This window comes from Aethina tumida, chromosome 4, assembly GCF_024364675.1.
Source record: "Aethina tumida isolate Nest 87 chromosome 4, icAetTumi1.1, whole genome shotgun sequence".
NCBI classification, from domain to species: Eukaryota; Metazoa; Arthropoda; class Insecta; order Coleoptera; family Nitidulidae; genus Aethina; species Aethina tumida.
Window position 1 is genome coordinate 5,191,615 of NC_065438.1, and position 16,395 is coordinate 5,208,009.

General features: G+C 29.3%; 3 protein-coding genes and 1 long non-coding RNA gene across 7 annotated transcripts; all 4 read right to left on the reverse strand.

The window, feature by feature from the left end:
* Positions 1-254: 254 nt before the first annotated feature.
* LOC109603674 (uncharacterized) lies at positions 255-14,786 on the reverse strand. 4 transcript variants are annotated; one of them, XM_049966460.1, is made up of 5 exons: positions 1,441-1,519; positions 1,106-1,382; positions 813-1,051; positions 577-764; positions 255-522 (listed from the first exon to the last, which is right to left on the reverse strand). In XM_049966460.1, the coding sequence occupies exons 2-5, from the start codon at positions 1,175-1,177 to the stop codon at positions 314-316; spliced, it is 708 nt and encodes a 235-aa protein (XP_049822417.1). In that variant the 5' UTR covers positions 1,178-1,382; positions 1,441-1,519; the 3' UTR covers positions 255-313. The 4 variants fall into 4 exon arrangements, with proteins under 4 accessions (XP_049822417.1, XP_049822416.1, XP_049822418.1 ...); XM_049966459.1 differs by lacking the exons at positions 1,106-1,382; positions 1,441-1,519 and adding an exon at positions 14,465-14,786; XM_049966461.1 differs by lacking the exon at positions 1,441-1,519 and having other exon boundaries at positions 1,106-1,414.
* LOC126265356 (uncharacterized) lies at positions 3,205-4,536 on the reverse strand. Its single transcript, XR_007547859.1, has 2 exons — positions 4,386-4,536; positions 3,205-4,269 (listed from the first exon to the last, which is right to left on the reverse strand). It is a non-coding gene; the product is annotated as an uncharacterized LOC126265356 (long non-coding RNA).
* Positions 10,997-12,458, reverse strand: LOC109603679 (uncharacterized). The gene is made up of 5 exons (XM_020020169.2): positions 12,325-12,458; positions 11,845-12,162; positions 11,553-11,791; positions 11,318-11,505; positions 10,997-11,265 (listed from the first exon to the last, which is right to left on the reverse strand). Exons 2-5 carry the CDS (start codon positions 12,055-12,057, stop codon positions 11,057-11,059), a joined length of 849 nt encoding a protein of 282 aa, XP_019875728.2. The 5' UTR covers positions 12,058-12,162; positions 12,325-12,458; the 3' UTR covers positions 10,997-11,056.
* On the reverse strand, positions 12,221-13,384 carry LOC109603677 (uncharacterized). Its single transcript, XM_020020168.2, has 4 exons — positions 13,082-13,384; positions 12,792-13,030; positions 12,555-12,742; positions 12,221-12,507 (listed from the first exon to the last, which is right to left on the reverse strand). Exons 1-4 carry the CDS (start codon positions 13,292-13,294, stop codon positions 12,299-12,301), a joined length of 849 nt encoding a protein of 282 aa, XP_019875727.2. The 5' UTR covers positions 13,295-13,384; the 3' UTR covers positions 12,221-12,298.
* Positions 14,787-16,395: the final 1,609 nt, after the last annotated feature.

Consider the following 16,395-nt stretch of genomic DNA (forward strand, 5'->3'; position numbering starts at 1 on the left):
GATCCTATGTCAAGAAAAGGAACCCCAAACCAAAACTTTTCCTCCACCGTGTTTCAAAGTTTTTGTAGTGTATCTGGGATCCCAACTAGTCTTAATTGCAATGTACACATAGTAGTAATAGATACGAAATATTGGGCACAATTAATTAAGTAAATACTCACTTAAATTTATTTATACCTAAGATGGAGATGGAAATAACAATTTAGATATTTCTACAGTTCACTGTAATTACTTGGTAATTCAAAATACAGCCGTTAAATATGTGAGTCATTTATTCATTAATCAATAAACAATTAAATATGTGTGCAAGGATTTAAAATATTACTTTAATGTAATCACAAGTCCCAATATTTTTAAAGCCCATCCTTTCAAACATGATCTCGGAGGCTCTATTTCCCACAACCACATTTCCAATGGGTCTCACTCCATTTCCTGCCATCTCTTTGCTTAAAAACTTGGTGATGATTGAGCCATACCCCTTTTTCCTATGGTTTTCTTCGGTGTAAAGAAGACCCAGAATGCCTGATAAAGGTAAATTTAATATGAATTTTAAAACTTTTTAAGTAGTATAAATACCCATGTGGTGGGTCAGAGCCCAAGCAACCAATTCACCAGATTCCTTCAGATATAAACCAAAGCAATCGTTGTTTTGAATTGTTTCCAGGACATACCTGTCGGAGTTTGGGTAATTAAAGGGCCAAGTATCGTTTATTTGAGACGTGTTATCAACTTTCAGTCTGTCAACGTACGTTTCTGGTGGGCAACTGAAAAAAAAACTGGTGATTTATAGCTAACTTTTTGATTAAGTCTACCTTGTGTCCAACTTTAAGGCTTTGTCTATAGACAAGACATAGGTACTACAAGTTACATCTGATGGTACTGTTTTATTTGTTTCTTTAATAAATTTCCTTACAGTGGGTGCAATAGAGTTGTGTATTGAATAGAAATTAATTTTGGTACCACTTTTAATTCTGTTGGTACTTTTGAGGCCTTTATAAATATTATCATAGTTGTTACTTAAAGTATAAATATGTAAATCAATTAAGTTGAACTACAATATTAATTTTATTACAATAAATGAAGTGTATTATTTATTATATTCTACCTCTATAAATATAAAAACAGTTCCATCTTCCCTCCAGCAATTATTAGGAGAAGTAAACGTGTACGTTGGCATTCCCAGCTTTTCCAGTGAATTCCTGTTAGGATCGTGGTGTAAACGTATGGAGCTTCATCACAATTTTTATACATTCTTGCCAATTCTGGTAGATCTTCATCAGGTATTACAACCAAAATCTCACTGTTGTCAGACATTTCACCTGTTTTCTTGAACGTTTATTATAATAAGTTATTCGTGTAGTACTGAACACAAAAGACAATTTCTAGAATAAAGAAAAATTTGGAAATTTACTTAGTTTAAGATATGACGACAATGGGCACCTTTAATTTTATCTGTTATTCAACACAGGTATTGTTGTGTTACTAGACGTTATGGTCTTTCTTTTTTATGATTCAATATTTGCAGATTTGTCTCTTTATGTATAATCCAGGCTGTATTAAGTTAAAAACCTAAATAAATGAACGTTGTGTATTTATTCATTAAGTATATTTAAAAATTTAAAGTAGACTTCAATGGATTTAAAAGACAACAAATATATATTATTCAAATCTACAGTGGTGCCAATGGTTTCTTTACTGAAATACATACTAGACACACTGATATTGTATGGCCCAATTGATTCATTTTTTATTTACCCAGAGGGCAAGAAAGGATGTCGTTTACTGATTTTTTCAATAGTCTGTCAATAAAAGAGTTGTTTTTTGTTAGGACATTTTCTTATTGTATTTTCAATTGAGTGTCTTGTTTGATATTTGTTAATAAGCATTGTAAACCATTTTTCATAAGCACTATAAGTTTTTTACGATGTCTGCAATATTTAGACCTTGATGTTTCATGTTAATTATTATTTTATTCTTCTGTGAAGAGCAATGCTTTTTTCTTCTCACTGACATATATTTAATAAATAAATAAATATAAAGTATATATTGTTGAAATATATTTTTTATACTTACTTAACACACTTCTGTGTGTAATAAATCTCTTGATAGTTGTGCCTGTTCGATTTTGTGTGGGCTCCGGATTTCTGCTCCCCCATCACCGTTGAGGACGCGCTGCGCCGAACATTACGGAACCAGCGTGATGCTGCTGTGTCATTCATGGCCAATTACACGACCAATAGAGACCTCAAACTGGTAAATTGGGCCCCGTTTCGGGGGAACATGTAATGTCACTACAAACGTACCGACCACCGTTAGAAACAATGATTAAATCGCCTGGGTCGTTTTCGCCAATAAATTAATCAATAAGCGAATGCATATTTAATTACGAATATAATAATGATATAAAATGCACGTACATGTTTCTGGATTGTAAAGCAGCATAGCCGAGATAAAATCCTTTTTCTCTAATTAAGAAAATTGTTGCACATTGTCGGCAAACTTTGTAGATCTGATAAATTGCGTGCCGCAGCAAATATTATAATAACATCGGCGTTTTTTTCCTATAAAATAATGATACGGTATCGTTAATTAAGACTCCACAATAGCAAATTAAATTATATTAGATTTTTTAATTAAGATTTATATTCGCTTTTTAATTATTCCTAGCATGTATGTTTTTTATGGCAGATTTTACAAGCTCCCGTAGATTTTAATACTTTGTTCACGTTCCGTTGTGTGAGTACATTAATAAATTAGATAAAATGCTGGTGTAATAACTTACACTTCTACACAAACACTCGCGAGACAGAACACAAACTTGCTTTTTTTGCAGTGTCACGATAATAAATGGAAGGTGATTAAAAATTACTTTTTGTACATTAACTTCAATATTATTGATCTTGTTTGAAGATAAGTTAGAAATTTGAATTTTTTAGACTGTACTGTTTTTGTGCACCTTACATTAAGGCTATTTAAGGACACAAACCGTTATAAAATTATAAATAAATAATGAGTCATATATTGGGAAGTGTTATTTAACACAGTATGTTTAAAACAAATGAAGTAAGTATGAACTGTTAAAGGAAATGCAATATTTAATCAAAATTCAAAAATGGATGTCCAGGAAGGGTCTAGGATTCAGAAAATGTTTCTACAACCCAATGATTATTATTATTTTCTTAAAACTGGAAAAATAAACGTACCCACTCTTTGTATATTTATTTAAAAATAAGTTTTTATCGATAATAATATGGGGTATTTCCACCTCTACTACGAATGACAGCCTCACATCTTCTGTTCATACTCAAAATCTGAGTTCAAACTTCATTTCTGAACAAATTCTCTCAAATTTGGTGTAGAAAACGCTCCACATCTTCTTTTATATGCCCTTAAACGTCTCCTAATGATGTCTCAGATATGTTCTATTGATTTAAGGTCTGTACTGTGAGCTGACCAGGCACTAGCATTAATCCTAACGTCAGCAAGATAATTTCGGAGGACATGGTCTGTATGTGGTTGTGCATTATCCTGCATTAGTAGACAATTTGGATTCAAGTTATTTCCTATTCCTGGTCTCCCTTAAAAAATAATAGTAAATTATTAGATAATAAAAATAGTGGCTTTGCTACTAGAGCTTCCTTTAATAAAATGATAGTGACTACTTCTAAAAGCATCAGTTAATTCCGTTCACTTCGGGACGGCTTTCCTTAAAATACACCCATAATAAATAGTCATAAATGAAAAGTCTCGCGAATGAACATAAATGTGTCATGCTTTTGCCACATAATCATCCGGTTCGCTATTTTATCGGACGCTATAAGGCCTTAGTGGCACAGCTAAAGCACCATTTCGCTAATATACTGCGGCGTTATTGAAAACGGTCGTAAATAACGACGAATGCACAAATAATATCTGCAACGACAACACTAAATGTAACTATGTATTGCTTATTTTAGTATTCGGAATAGCTTCATTATTCAAATGGCCCGACCGTGTAGGCTGCTAAGAAATTCTATTAAATAATTAATAATTCCCAGGACATAAAACCACTGCGATTTTAATTCCTGCATATAAAATGGCATTTAACATTAGTTATCCGATACGATTATGAGGTTTCACTTTAAACTAGACCGTTCGGGGTATAACTTTGTTGTTTATTTGTTTCATCAGGTCTCAATAAAATGAAAATAATTCTTTCTCTTTCTTTTATTTTATAATATTATTTATTATTAATTTCCTATTTTTTTCAGCTGCTACTCAGTTCTCTACCTAAAATACAAGTAAGTAAATAAGTTATTTAGTGGAAGGTAATCATAATTATAAAATGTTATTATAATTAAGGGAAGATATTTGTCAAAGCGGATTTAATTAGCGTTATAACTTACCGCACATAATACGTGAAGAAGTGGGTTCCTGAATACTTTTACACCTGTCACACACACACAAAGTTATTAGAACCAACAGTAAAATTATTTATTTTAAAACAGATGTTTGTTGTACATTCATTTGGACTACGAAATTTGCAATATATAAAAATGCCATGCAGTAAAATTGCTTTGATTTATCCAGTGCAAGCGTGCGTGCGTCCAGTCAAAAATTAGACGTGTGATTCTAAGAATTTGCATGTGTGCAAATTGCATACCTTAAAATAAGTATAGTTGATTAATATTAATTTTAATATTGTTTAACATTTTTATTTATTGAAAAATGAATGAATCAAACAGCGAACAATTGCCTCAAAAGGAATATAAGTAAATTAAATAGATCAGCAGGAGTATTTAACAGGAATTTACGCGCTCTTCATTTTGTTGGTGAAGACGCATGAACTATATAATTTTATGACGCCAAGCGGAGTTGGATAGGGACGCGTCCGCGATTTTCTGCTACGTTTCTTAGATTTTTCTGTTGTATTTGTTGTGTAAATGCGTGGGTGTTTTATCTTATCTTTCGTATGACTGATTTGTGTGACTTCAACTCAGAATTTTAATGTATCCCGTCTACAATTCGGGTAAGTTTTACTTTTATTATTGACAAATTTAATATTACCTGAGAAAGCTGGACAAAATTATAACAAATTCTATTAGATAAGAAATACAAAATTACACTGTATTCTTTCTCCCATTATTCATTTTGTACCTAAATCAAAATGTTTTCTTTACTTTAAACTGGACCGTTCAGGGTATTTTTTTCATCAGGTCTCAATAAAATAAAAATAATTCTTTTCCTTTCTTTTATTTTATAATATTATACTTTTTTCGTCTATTTTCAGCTGCTGCTCAGTTCTCCACCTAAAATACAAGTAAGTAAAGAAGTTATTTATTGGAAGACAATCAACATTATAAAATGTTATGGAAGATCATATTATTATAATTAAGAAGGAAAATCTGTTACAATCATCTATTTAGATATGAATAAACGTTCCTCATTGATTGGTGCAAATGAAACAGTTTTCCTTCTCTCTATTTTGTTTAATATTTAATTTAATAACATCCTGAATATTTGAAGAGCTTTTATTTAAAACAAGAAGTATCCACCTAAAATACAAGTAAGTAAAGAATCAATTTACTGAGAGGAAATCAAAGTTAGGATTATCCAAATTATAAAATGTTATAAAAGATCAAATTGCTTATATTATTACTATTAAAAATTAACTTAATTAAGGAGAGAAATCTGTCAAATTCATCAATGTTAATATTCAATTTAGATATGACTGGACGTTCCTCATTTGTTGGTGCAAATGAAGCAGTTTTCTTTCTCTCTTTTTTGTTTAATATTTAGTTTAAAAGCATCCTGAACATTTGAGGAGTTTTCATTTAAAACAAGAAGTATCCACCTAAAATACAAGTAAGTAAAGAACCTATTTACTGAGAGGAAATCAAAGTTAGGATTATCCAAATTATAAAATGTTATAAAAGATCAAATTGCTTATATTATTACTATTAAAAATTAACTTAATTAAGGAGAGAAATCTGTCAAATTCATCAATGTTAATATTCAATTTAGATATGATTGGACGTTCCTCATTTGTTGGTGCAAATGAAGCAGTTTTCTTTCTCTCTTTTTTGTTTAATATTTAGTTTAATATCATCCTGAACATTTGAGGAGCTTTCATTTAAAACAGGAAGATTTATAATAAATAAGAAAATAGTATTAGTTACTTATATTAGTTTTATTAATTTGATATAAAAAGTTATATATTTTTGTTAATCTTCAGGCTATTCATTCGTAAACTTAAAATTCTAATAATAATATATATTTGGACAACTTTTAAAATTATTTCAGTAAATTACATGCTATAGAATTCCAGATTTTATTAAAAAAATATAAAAGCAAGTTTTGATATTAAAATAAACCTTTGAATATGATCCGTCCCTGTGTAAATTGAAAGGCCCATTTAGCTTAGTATGTAACGCGGCGATGAGATGGTCGGTTGATAGTGTATTGTAATCAACCGACTGAGGTTGGCTGCACTGACCAATCTAATTAGCTACCGAGTGTTGGACCGACAGAGAAGATCATTTTCAGTCTTTAGATTAATATTACACGACCATTTATCTCTATCGATCTGCCGTGCCCTCTTACACACTAGCGGCACATCCAACACAACATTAATTCATTCCATTTACAAATTGAATAGATTTCCATGCGAGTACTACTTTACTTAGCAATTTTAAGTTGAACTTGGTACTTGTTCCTTTGTTCGTTACAAAATTCGAATCGCAATTAACAAAAACCCAGCCACAAGTAATTAAATGATTGAACAATACACCCAATTATTTCCTCTCCCACGCTCCGCAGTAATCAGCAGATAACAAGATTGCTTGCCCATGAACGACCAGATCACAATCTCCTGCCTAATCATCTGAAGAAGTGATTGTTTACTATTTTAGATTAATAATATGTAGTTAATTAGTTCGAATGTGCTGATGCGTATGACTTGTGCCTTTTCAGCTGCGCGAACAACAATACCATACGTACGGACCAATTAACTGGCCATAATGGAAGCTATTCAGCTTACTTTAAGGAGATCGCTAATTAAGAATTATTATTACTCTTTTTTAATTGCGTTTATTATTATTGGGGAGTAATTCGATTTCGTATTTTTTTGCATGTGTCATGAGGTGTGATTAAGGTTAATTATAAGGAGGTCACATGGGAAGAGAAAGCAAGAAATAAAACTGTAGTTTAAGAAATGAAGGAGGAATACAAAGAATAGAAGAAAACTATTTACAAAAGTATTTTATAATATTAAACAAAATAGAATTCATTCATATCTAAATTAACAAAAGTAATTAAATAATAAACTAATAATTAACAAAATTATCGATACCAATAAGTATTTTATAAAATTGTATGTTCTTTACTGCAAATATAGCATTTTTTAAAAATGTTTGTCTATATTAATCAAAATTTAGTGTTTCCAGTTTTCATTTTTAAAAAGTTAACAAAAATATATAATTTTTTATATCAAAGTAATTAAAAACATTTTAATAAAAAAACAAAAAATGGTAATTACCAAAATATTTTGTTATTTATTATAAATGTTTAAAGCTATTTTTAATTTTATGTTGAAAATTTACAGTAAATAAAAGATGACAATTAAAATAAAAACTAACAAAAATTTATAATTTTTATTATATTGATTTTAACAAAACTAATATTAAAATTAAAGTAATTAATTGACAAATGTTAAAACTAATAATTAACAAAATTTTCAAAACCAGCAAATATTTTATAAAATTTGATGGTCTTAACTACAAATATTGGATTTTTTTTTAATTTTTCTCAAAAATAATCAAATTTTAGTGTTTTCAGTTTTCATTTTTAAATATTATTCCAAAAAGTCTTAAAATTAACAAAAATTATAATTTTTTATATCAAAATAATTAAAAAAACATTTTAATAAAGAACTAATAATGGTAATTACAAAAATATTTTATATTTGTTATTTATTATAAATGTTTAAAGCTATTTTTAATTTTATGTTGACAATTTGCAGTAAATAAAAATATAAAAACTAACAAAAATTTATAATTTTTATTATATTGATTTTAACAAAACTAATATGAAAATTAAAGTAATTAAATAACAGATGTTAATAGAACTAATAATTAACAAAATTATTGAAACCAACAAATATTTTATAAAATTTATAAACTACTACAATTATTGGATTTTTTTTAAATTTGTGTCTAAAATAATCAAATTTTAGTGCTTCCTGTTTTTGTTTTCAAATGTTATTCCAAAAAGTTTGAAAAGTAAAAAAAAAGTAAGTAAATAATAGATATAAAAAAACTAATAATTAATAAAATTATGGATACTAGCAAATATTTTATAATTTCTTTTTCCTACAAATAGTGAATATTTTTTCAAATTTTTATCGAAAATAATCAAATTTTAGTTCAACTTTTTTATATTTTTTAATAACTTATTTTTTGATAATCTTTTAATATAATTTCTAAAAAAAATTAAATCTTATGTTCTTTACTACAAATATTTGTTTTTTTTTTTTTTAATTTTTGTCCAACATATATATTTATTTATATTAAGGTATTTAAACGATATTTTAATAACTAATAATGGTAATTATAATTTTTATTTGTTACATATTATATTTTATTTAATTTAAAGTTGAAAATTTTTAGCAAATGTACACAATAAAAATATAAAATTAACAAAAATGTGTATATTTTTATTAAATTAACTTAAAACAATTATTTATATCATCAGCAGAGTACAATAAATATATAAAACTGATAAAAATTTACATATTTATATTAAATTAGTTTAAAACAATTATTTAAATTATCAACAGAGTACAATTTGTTTAATTTATTTCACATACTATTTTTTAACAATTTATTGTTTTTTTTTTTTTGAAAAATATTTTATTAAAAATTTGTGTTACATAATATATATATTATTATTCTGTTATAATTATGAGATTAACATTATGCATAATAAAATTAAAGAATCAATTAAAGTAACTTTATAATAAATAAGTAATTATTATAAAATAATATATTTATCGACTGTAGGAAGTGTTTTAATGAAATCTTTTGTTCTATTTTATAAATATAACAGATTCCCTCTAATTAAGAACAAGAAAACAAGTGATTGTAAGTAAAACGTTGTTTATTTATAACATTGTGAAGAGGTATAAAAATAAATGAACAGAAAGTAAAACTTTTAAATGGATAATCAGCCATAATGAGTTATAATAACAGAATCACTGTCATAGTTTCAAGCCGGCAGCTACAATACAATTTCCAATCATAATTACTAAATTGTATTTTCTGACTCCATCACAGGAGAGCGGCAAACCGAACAAAATCCATTGTGTGCACTTAGAACAATTTATTTATTTATATTCTTGTTGAATTAAAATGAGACATAAACCCACAAAATCAATTTGACGTCTTATTAAACCCGGAGTAATTTCATTAACAATTTAATTTCAAATTAATCTAAATAATAACACCGCTTACGTTTCAAATTTGACGTTTGATTTTCGACGTCTTTATTTCGCCTTAAATTAACTGTACACAATCCTTTGTGGACGTTACATAAAAAAAAATTAATAAAATATCACCCATAGACAGGCTGACAAGCATAACATTACATTTTATCCGATGATCAAAATTGCTTTATCGGGAATAAATAAATAAAGATTTTACACCGGTAATTTTCGCCGTAATGTAAACTAATAAATTGGCTCCTTTATACCGGTAAATTGCATCGTCCTTACAGGCCATTGTATCGGAAACTTTCCCCGATGATTAATGCTTTGTGTCGGAATTATCCGGATAATGGACGACGCGGACTAGTTTAACACAGCTACTGTATTGGCAGTGCCTCAAGGCACCGAACTGGCACAATGAAATTGCTAGTTTTTTGATTAACACTACCTTATTGGTTAGCTAATTGGAATTTTGAAATTGTGCTGCTAGAATGAGGAAACAACCCTTCTCACCAACCAACTGTTGCCAGAAATATCCATTCACAATCATTTTATTGTGCCAAAATGCCAACTGATATTCATACAACTGTTATTATTGCCAAATAATTTTAATGTGAGAGTATTGACAATCATCTTCATATCCCATCTTTCCAAACATGGAGTCAGAAGAAGTATTTACTTCAACGATATAAAGAATAAGTTGCAACTCAAGTTTACGTAGTTTTTGGCTTAAAAACTTGGTGACCATAGATCCATAACCCTTCTTTCTTTAATTTTCTTCAGTATGTATAATTCCCAACCTTTTCACCACCCAACTGTTGCCAGAAATTCTCAATTTGATTAATTATTTAAGAACAAAATTGATTGAAAAAATAAAATTCACTCACTGTACCATCAGAATCATTTTATTGTGCCACAATGCCAAATGATATTCATACATCTGTTATTATTGCCAAATAATTTTAATGTAAGAGTATTGACAATCATCTTCAAATCCCATCTTTCCAAACATGGATTCAGAAGAAGTATTTCCTTCAATGACATAACCAATAAGTTTCAACTCAAGTTTATCTAGTTTTTTGCTTAAAAACTTGGTGACCAAAGATCCATAATCCTTCTTTCTTTAATTTTCTTCAGTATGTATAATTCCCAACCTTTTCACCACCCAACAGTTGCTAGAAATACTCAATTTGATTATTTATTTAAGAACAAAATTGATTGAAAAAATAAAATTTACTCACTTTACCATCATAATCATTTTATTGTGCCACAATGCCAAATGATATTCATACAATTGTTACTATTGCCAAATAATTTTAATGTAAGAGTATTGACAATCATCTTCAAATCCCATTTTTCCAAACATGGATTCAGAAGAAGTATTTCCTTCAACGAGATAACCAATAAGTTTCAATTCAAGTTTATCTAGTTTTTTGCTTAAAAACTTGGTGACCAAAGACCCATAATCCTTTCTTTAATTTTCTTTCAATATGTATAATTCCCAACCTTTTCACCACCCAAAATAAAAATCACTGCACAAATAAAAATCATTTTATTGTGCCAAAATGCAAATTGATATTATCAACAACTGTTATATTACCAAATAATTTTAATATAAGAGTATTGTCCATCATCCTTAAATCCCATCTTTTCAAACATGGATTCAGAAGCAGTATTTCCCTCAACGACATAACCAATAGGTTTCAATCCAAGTTTGGCAATTTCCTTGCTTAAAAACTTGGTGATCAAAGATCCATGACCCTTCTTCCTATGATTGTCCTCAGTATGTATAATTCCCAAAATTCCTAAAAATATTAATTAATACTTAAGTTTATTATATTTATAGTATTACCTTACCTATGTGATGAGTAAAGGCCCAAGCAACAAGATCACCTTTTTCCTTAAGAAATACACCGTAACAATCGTTCAGTTTGATCATGTCAGTCATGTACTTATCAGAATTTGGATATTTGTGAGGCCAAATGTTATTAATTTGATTAACATGAGTTACATCTAATTTCTTAATAAGAACTTCTGGTGGGCAACTACAATATTTGTTAATAAAATGTTTCCAAAAAATTTGTTTTCTTACCTTGTGTCTAATTTTAAAGCTTCTTCTACAGTCATTGAATAGTTTCTTCCTGATAAATTATACATTAAAGTTTTGTTGGTGTTTTTAATCCAATCCAATATGGTGGGAGTAAAATTTATATCCAACGAATAGAATTGAAGAGTTGTGCCAGATTTGATCATTTTGGTTTTCTCTAGAGCTTCATAGATATGTTCATAATTATTCGTTAAGGTAGAAATTATCAGATCTTTATATAAAAACTAAAACAATTATCTAAATTAAAAGTAATTAGTAAAATTATTAATGGTTTTACCTCAACAAATACAAAAATAGTTCCATCCTCTCTCCAACTATTATTTGGAGAAGTAAATAAGAACTTTTTTACTCCTTGTTGGTTCCATCGAATGGCCGTTTTAATTGCACAATATATTTGAGCAGCTACATCCTGATGTTTCTCATACAGTTGAGCTAGTTCAGGCAGGTCTTCATCCGGTATTACCACCAAGATGTCACCGTTTTGAGGCATTTTTTACAATAAGGTAGTTGGGATTAATTATAAGTGGCATCTACGTAATCACTTGTACAAATAAATCCACGATACAAAGACCATGTATTAAAAAATCTAATGTACCTAGATAAGATATATGTTGTTACTATGTTAATAATTATTTGCAATGATAAAATACATAATAATTAAATTTGTGTGTATTTAAATTTTGGCCAATTTTCAAAAAATTCAAAACAAAATTATTTTTTCAGGAGATGTATTAATAAATAAATTTTATATAAGTACATTTTCCAACGTCTTGAAAGCCGTTCTTTTCAAACATGCTCTCGGAAGGCATGTTTCCCACAATCACATTGCCGGCTGGTCTTAAGTTGAGCCTTGCTATTTCCTTGCTCAAATGTTTGGTGATTATGGACGCATACCCTTTCTTCCTGTGCTGTTCTTCCGTGTGGATAATACCTAAAATACCTACAGAAAAAACTAAAATGTATATTTTTTTGTATTGATGATGTTACCCATGTGGTGAGTTAAGGCCCAGGCCACCAATTCATCGGTTTCTTCCAGGAACAAACCGAAACAATCATTTAGTTTGATTACTTCTGAAATGTAGGCTTCAGAATTTTCATACTTATGTGGCCAAGTGTTGTTAATTTGATTCACGTGTTGGGAATTTAATCGTTTAACAATTAGGCCTGTTGGACACCTGGAAATTATATAATATCTTATCTGCCTAATTAGATGTTATCACTAACCTTGTATCTAAATGTAAACTTTGTTCTACAGTTAAGGCATACGTTGTTCCTGGTATGTCAAAAATCAAAGTTTTTTTGGAGTCTTTAACAAAATTCCTTACTGTAGGAAATAGAGAATAATGCAAAGAATAGATCTGAACAGAGGTGCCAGGTTTAATTCGTTTGGTACGTTTGAGACCCTCATAAATATCATCGTGACTCCCAGTTAAAGTATAAATTAGCAAGTCAAGGTACTGAAACTAAAATTTTTGTGCTGACTATTGCACTGTACCAATTTGAAGTGATTTTACCTGGATGAACACGAAAATAGTTCCATCCTCCCTCCAGCAATTGTTGGGGGAAGTGAACGTGAATTTTTTGACCCCCTGTTCATTCCAACGAATTGCCGTTTTAATTGCACAGTAAACGTACGGTGCTTCTTCCTGATGTTTCTCGTACAGTACTGCTAACTCTGGCCAATCTTCACTCGGTATGTCAACCAAAATGTCACCATCGTGAGTCATTTTAACACACAACAAGAATATAATAAATAAACTAATATTACAGCATGATTTGTTTTGAGGTTAGTTACACGAGATACTGATATGTTTTGCCTTGGGATTGAATGTAATAAACAGATACAGTTAAATAAACGAGTTCAGTTATCTAGTCTTAATTGCAATGTACACAGAGTAGTAAAAGATATGAAATACTGGGTTACTGGGCACAATTAATTAAGTAAATACTCACTTAAATTTATTTATACCTAAGATGGAGATGGAAATAACAATTTAGATATTTCTACAGTTCACTGTAATTACTTGGTAATTTAAAATACAACCGTTAAATATGTGAGTCATTTATTCATTAATCAATAAACAATTAAATATGTGTGCAAGGATTTAAAATATTACTTTAATGTAATCACAAGTCCCAATATTTTTAAAGCCCATCCTTTCAAACATGATCTCGGAGGCTCTATTTCCCACAACCACATTTCCAATGGGTCTCACTCCATTTCCTGCCATCTCTTTGCTTAAAAACTTGGTGACGATTGAGCCATACCCCTTTTTCCTATGGTTTTCTTCGGTGTAAAGAAGACCCAGAATGCCTGATAAAGGTAAATTTAATATGAATTTTAAAAATTTTTAAGTAGTATAAATACCCATGTGGTGGGTCAGAGCCCAAGCAACCAATTCACCAGATTCCTTCAGATATAAACCAAAGCAATCGTTGTTTTGAATTGTTTCCAGGACATACCTGTCGGAGTTTGGGTAATTAAAGGGCCAAGTATCGTTTATTTGAGACGTGTTATCAACTTTCAGTCTGTCAACGTACGTTTCTGGTGGGCAACTGAAAAAAAAACTGGTGATTTATAGCTAACTTTTTGATTAAGTCTACCTTGTGTCCAACTTTAAGGCTTTGTCTATAGACAAGACATAGGTACTACAAGTTACATCTGACAGTACTGTTTTATTTGTTTCTTTAATAAATTTCCTTACAGTGGGTGCAATAGAGTTGTGTATTGAATAGAAATTAATTTTGGTACCACTTTTAATTCTGTTGGTACTTTTGAGGCCTTTATAAATATTATCATAGTTGTTACTTAAAGTATAAATATGTAAATCAATTAAGTTGAACTACAAAATTAATTTTATTACAATAAATGAAGTGTATTATTTATTATATTCTACCTCTATAAATATAAAAACAGTTCCATCTTCCCTCCAGCAATTATTAGGAGAAGTAAACGTGTACGTTGGCTTTCCCAGCTTTTTCCAGTGAATTCCTGTCAGGATCGTGGTATAAACGTACGGAGCTTCATCACAATCTTTATACATTCTTGCCAATTCTGGTAGATCTTCATCTGGTATTACAACCAAAATCTCACTTTTGTCAGACATTTCACCTGTATTCTTGAACGTTTATTACAATAAGTTATTCGTGTAGTACTGAACACAAAAGACAATTTGTGAAATAAAGAAACATTTGGAAATTTACTTAGTTTAAGATGTGACGACAATGGACACCTTTAATTACGTCTGTTATTTAACACAGGTATTGTTGTGTTACTAGACGTTATGGTCTTTCTTTTTTATGATTCAATATTTGCTGATTTGTCTCTTTATGTATAATCCAGGCTGTATTAAGTTAAAAACCCAAATAAATGAACGTTGTGTATTTATTCATTAAGTATATCTAAAAATTTAAAGTAGTCTTCAATGGATTTAAAAGACAACAAATATATATTCTTCAAATCTACAGTGGTGCCAATGGTTTCTTCACTGAAATACATACTAGACACACTGATATTGTATGACCCACAATTGATTCCTTTTTTATTTACCCAGAGGGTAAGAAAGGATGTCGTTTACTGATTTTTCCAATTTGTCTGTCAATAAAAGGAGTTGTTTTTTGATAGGACATTTTCTTATTGTATTTTCAGTTGTTGATATTTTTTAATAAGATTTGTAATCCATTTTTCGAAAGCAGCATAAGCTTTTAACCACATCAGCAATATTTAGACCTTGTTGTTTATGTTAATTATTTTCCTCTTCTCTGGAAATCAATGCTTCTTTCTTCTCACTGGAAGTGAATTTGTTTAATAAAATAATACAGATCTCACCAAGAATAAATTCTAACAATTAAGAATATTCTTAAATACATGGACAAAACGTACCACATTTGAATGTGGTATTTCTTTGGCCAACTAATCAGATATATATTTGATTTTAAGTTTTGTGCCATTTTTTCAGGCACCACTGCATTATGTTACTGAAAATTATTTATATACTTATATATTTTCTTCTCTTTTTCGCTTTGAGGCTATATTTAAAGTTTTGTTAACTGCACCACTTATTAAAAATAAGTAGCCGTCCGAAAAAATCGCTTCTGTGGTCCAGTTGCTTTTGTCCGCGAGAACCTCCAAAAGGTTACCAAGAACAATTTCCGGTAATAACATAATAATAGTTGTAGGAAAGGTATAATGAATATTGGCTTTGCAATTACGAAAATAGGCCAATTTGGGGGCATTTCGGGTAATTTAGCAATAATCATTTGGGACAATTTAATAAGCACTTCGGTGTCGAAAATCTCATTGTTTTTCATACCGTACGGTTTTTGCAGCGCCGATCAGAAATTAAACGATTACCTGTCGCCGAGTTTCATGTTCCATCACTTGCTACCAAAATTAACTTGTACGGCTTCCAATTTTTTTCCGACCGGTAATAACTGTTTTGGGGGGTGATTAATGCGAAATTGTGTTTACGTGAAATGACAAACATGTTTTTGTTTGCTTTTTATTATATATTTAAACAAATAAATGGTATAATTAACTTCATAATACACATAATATTCACAAAATAGTTATCAAGTAATGAGCCAGGAATTGTCAAAATATTTAATTAAATTCCTAAAAACAAATATTTCCACTTCCTTACTAAATGCAAACAAATTATTTAAATATAAATGGATAAGGGAAATATCCTACGTTGTCAAAATTCTTTCTACCACCGAACATGTAAGTACCTCCATATTAATACGTATTAATAATTAATTAATTAATATTTTTAATATTTTTAGAAAATATGGACGCACAGTACATTTTATATTCAGGGAATGTATT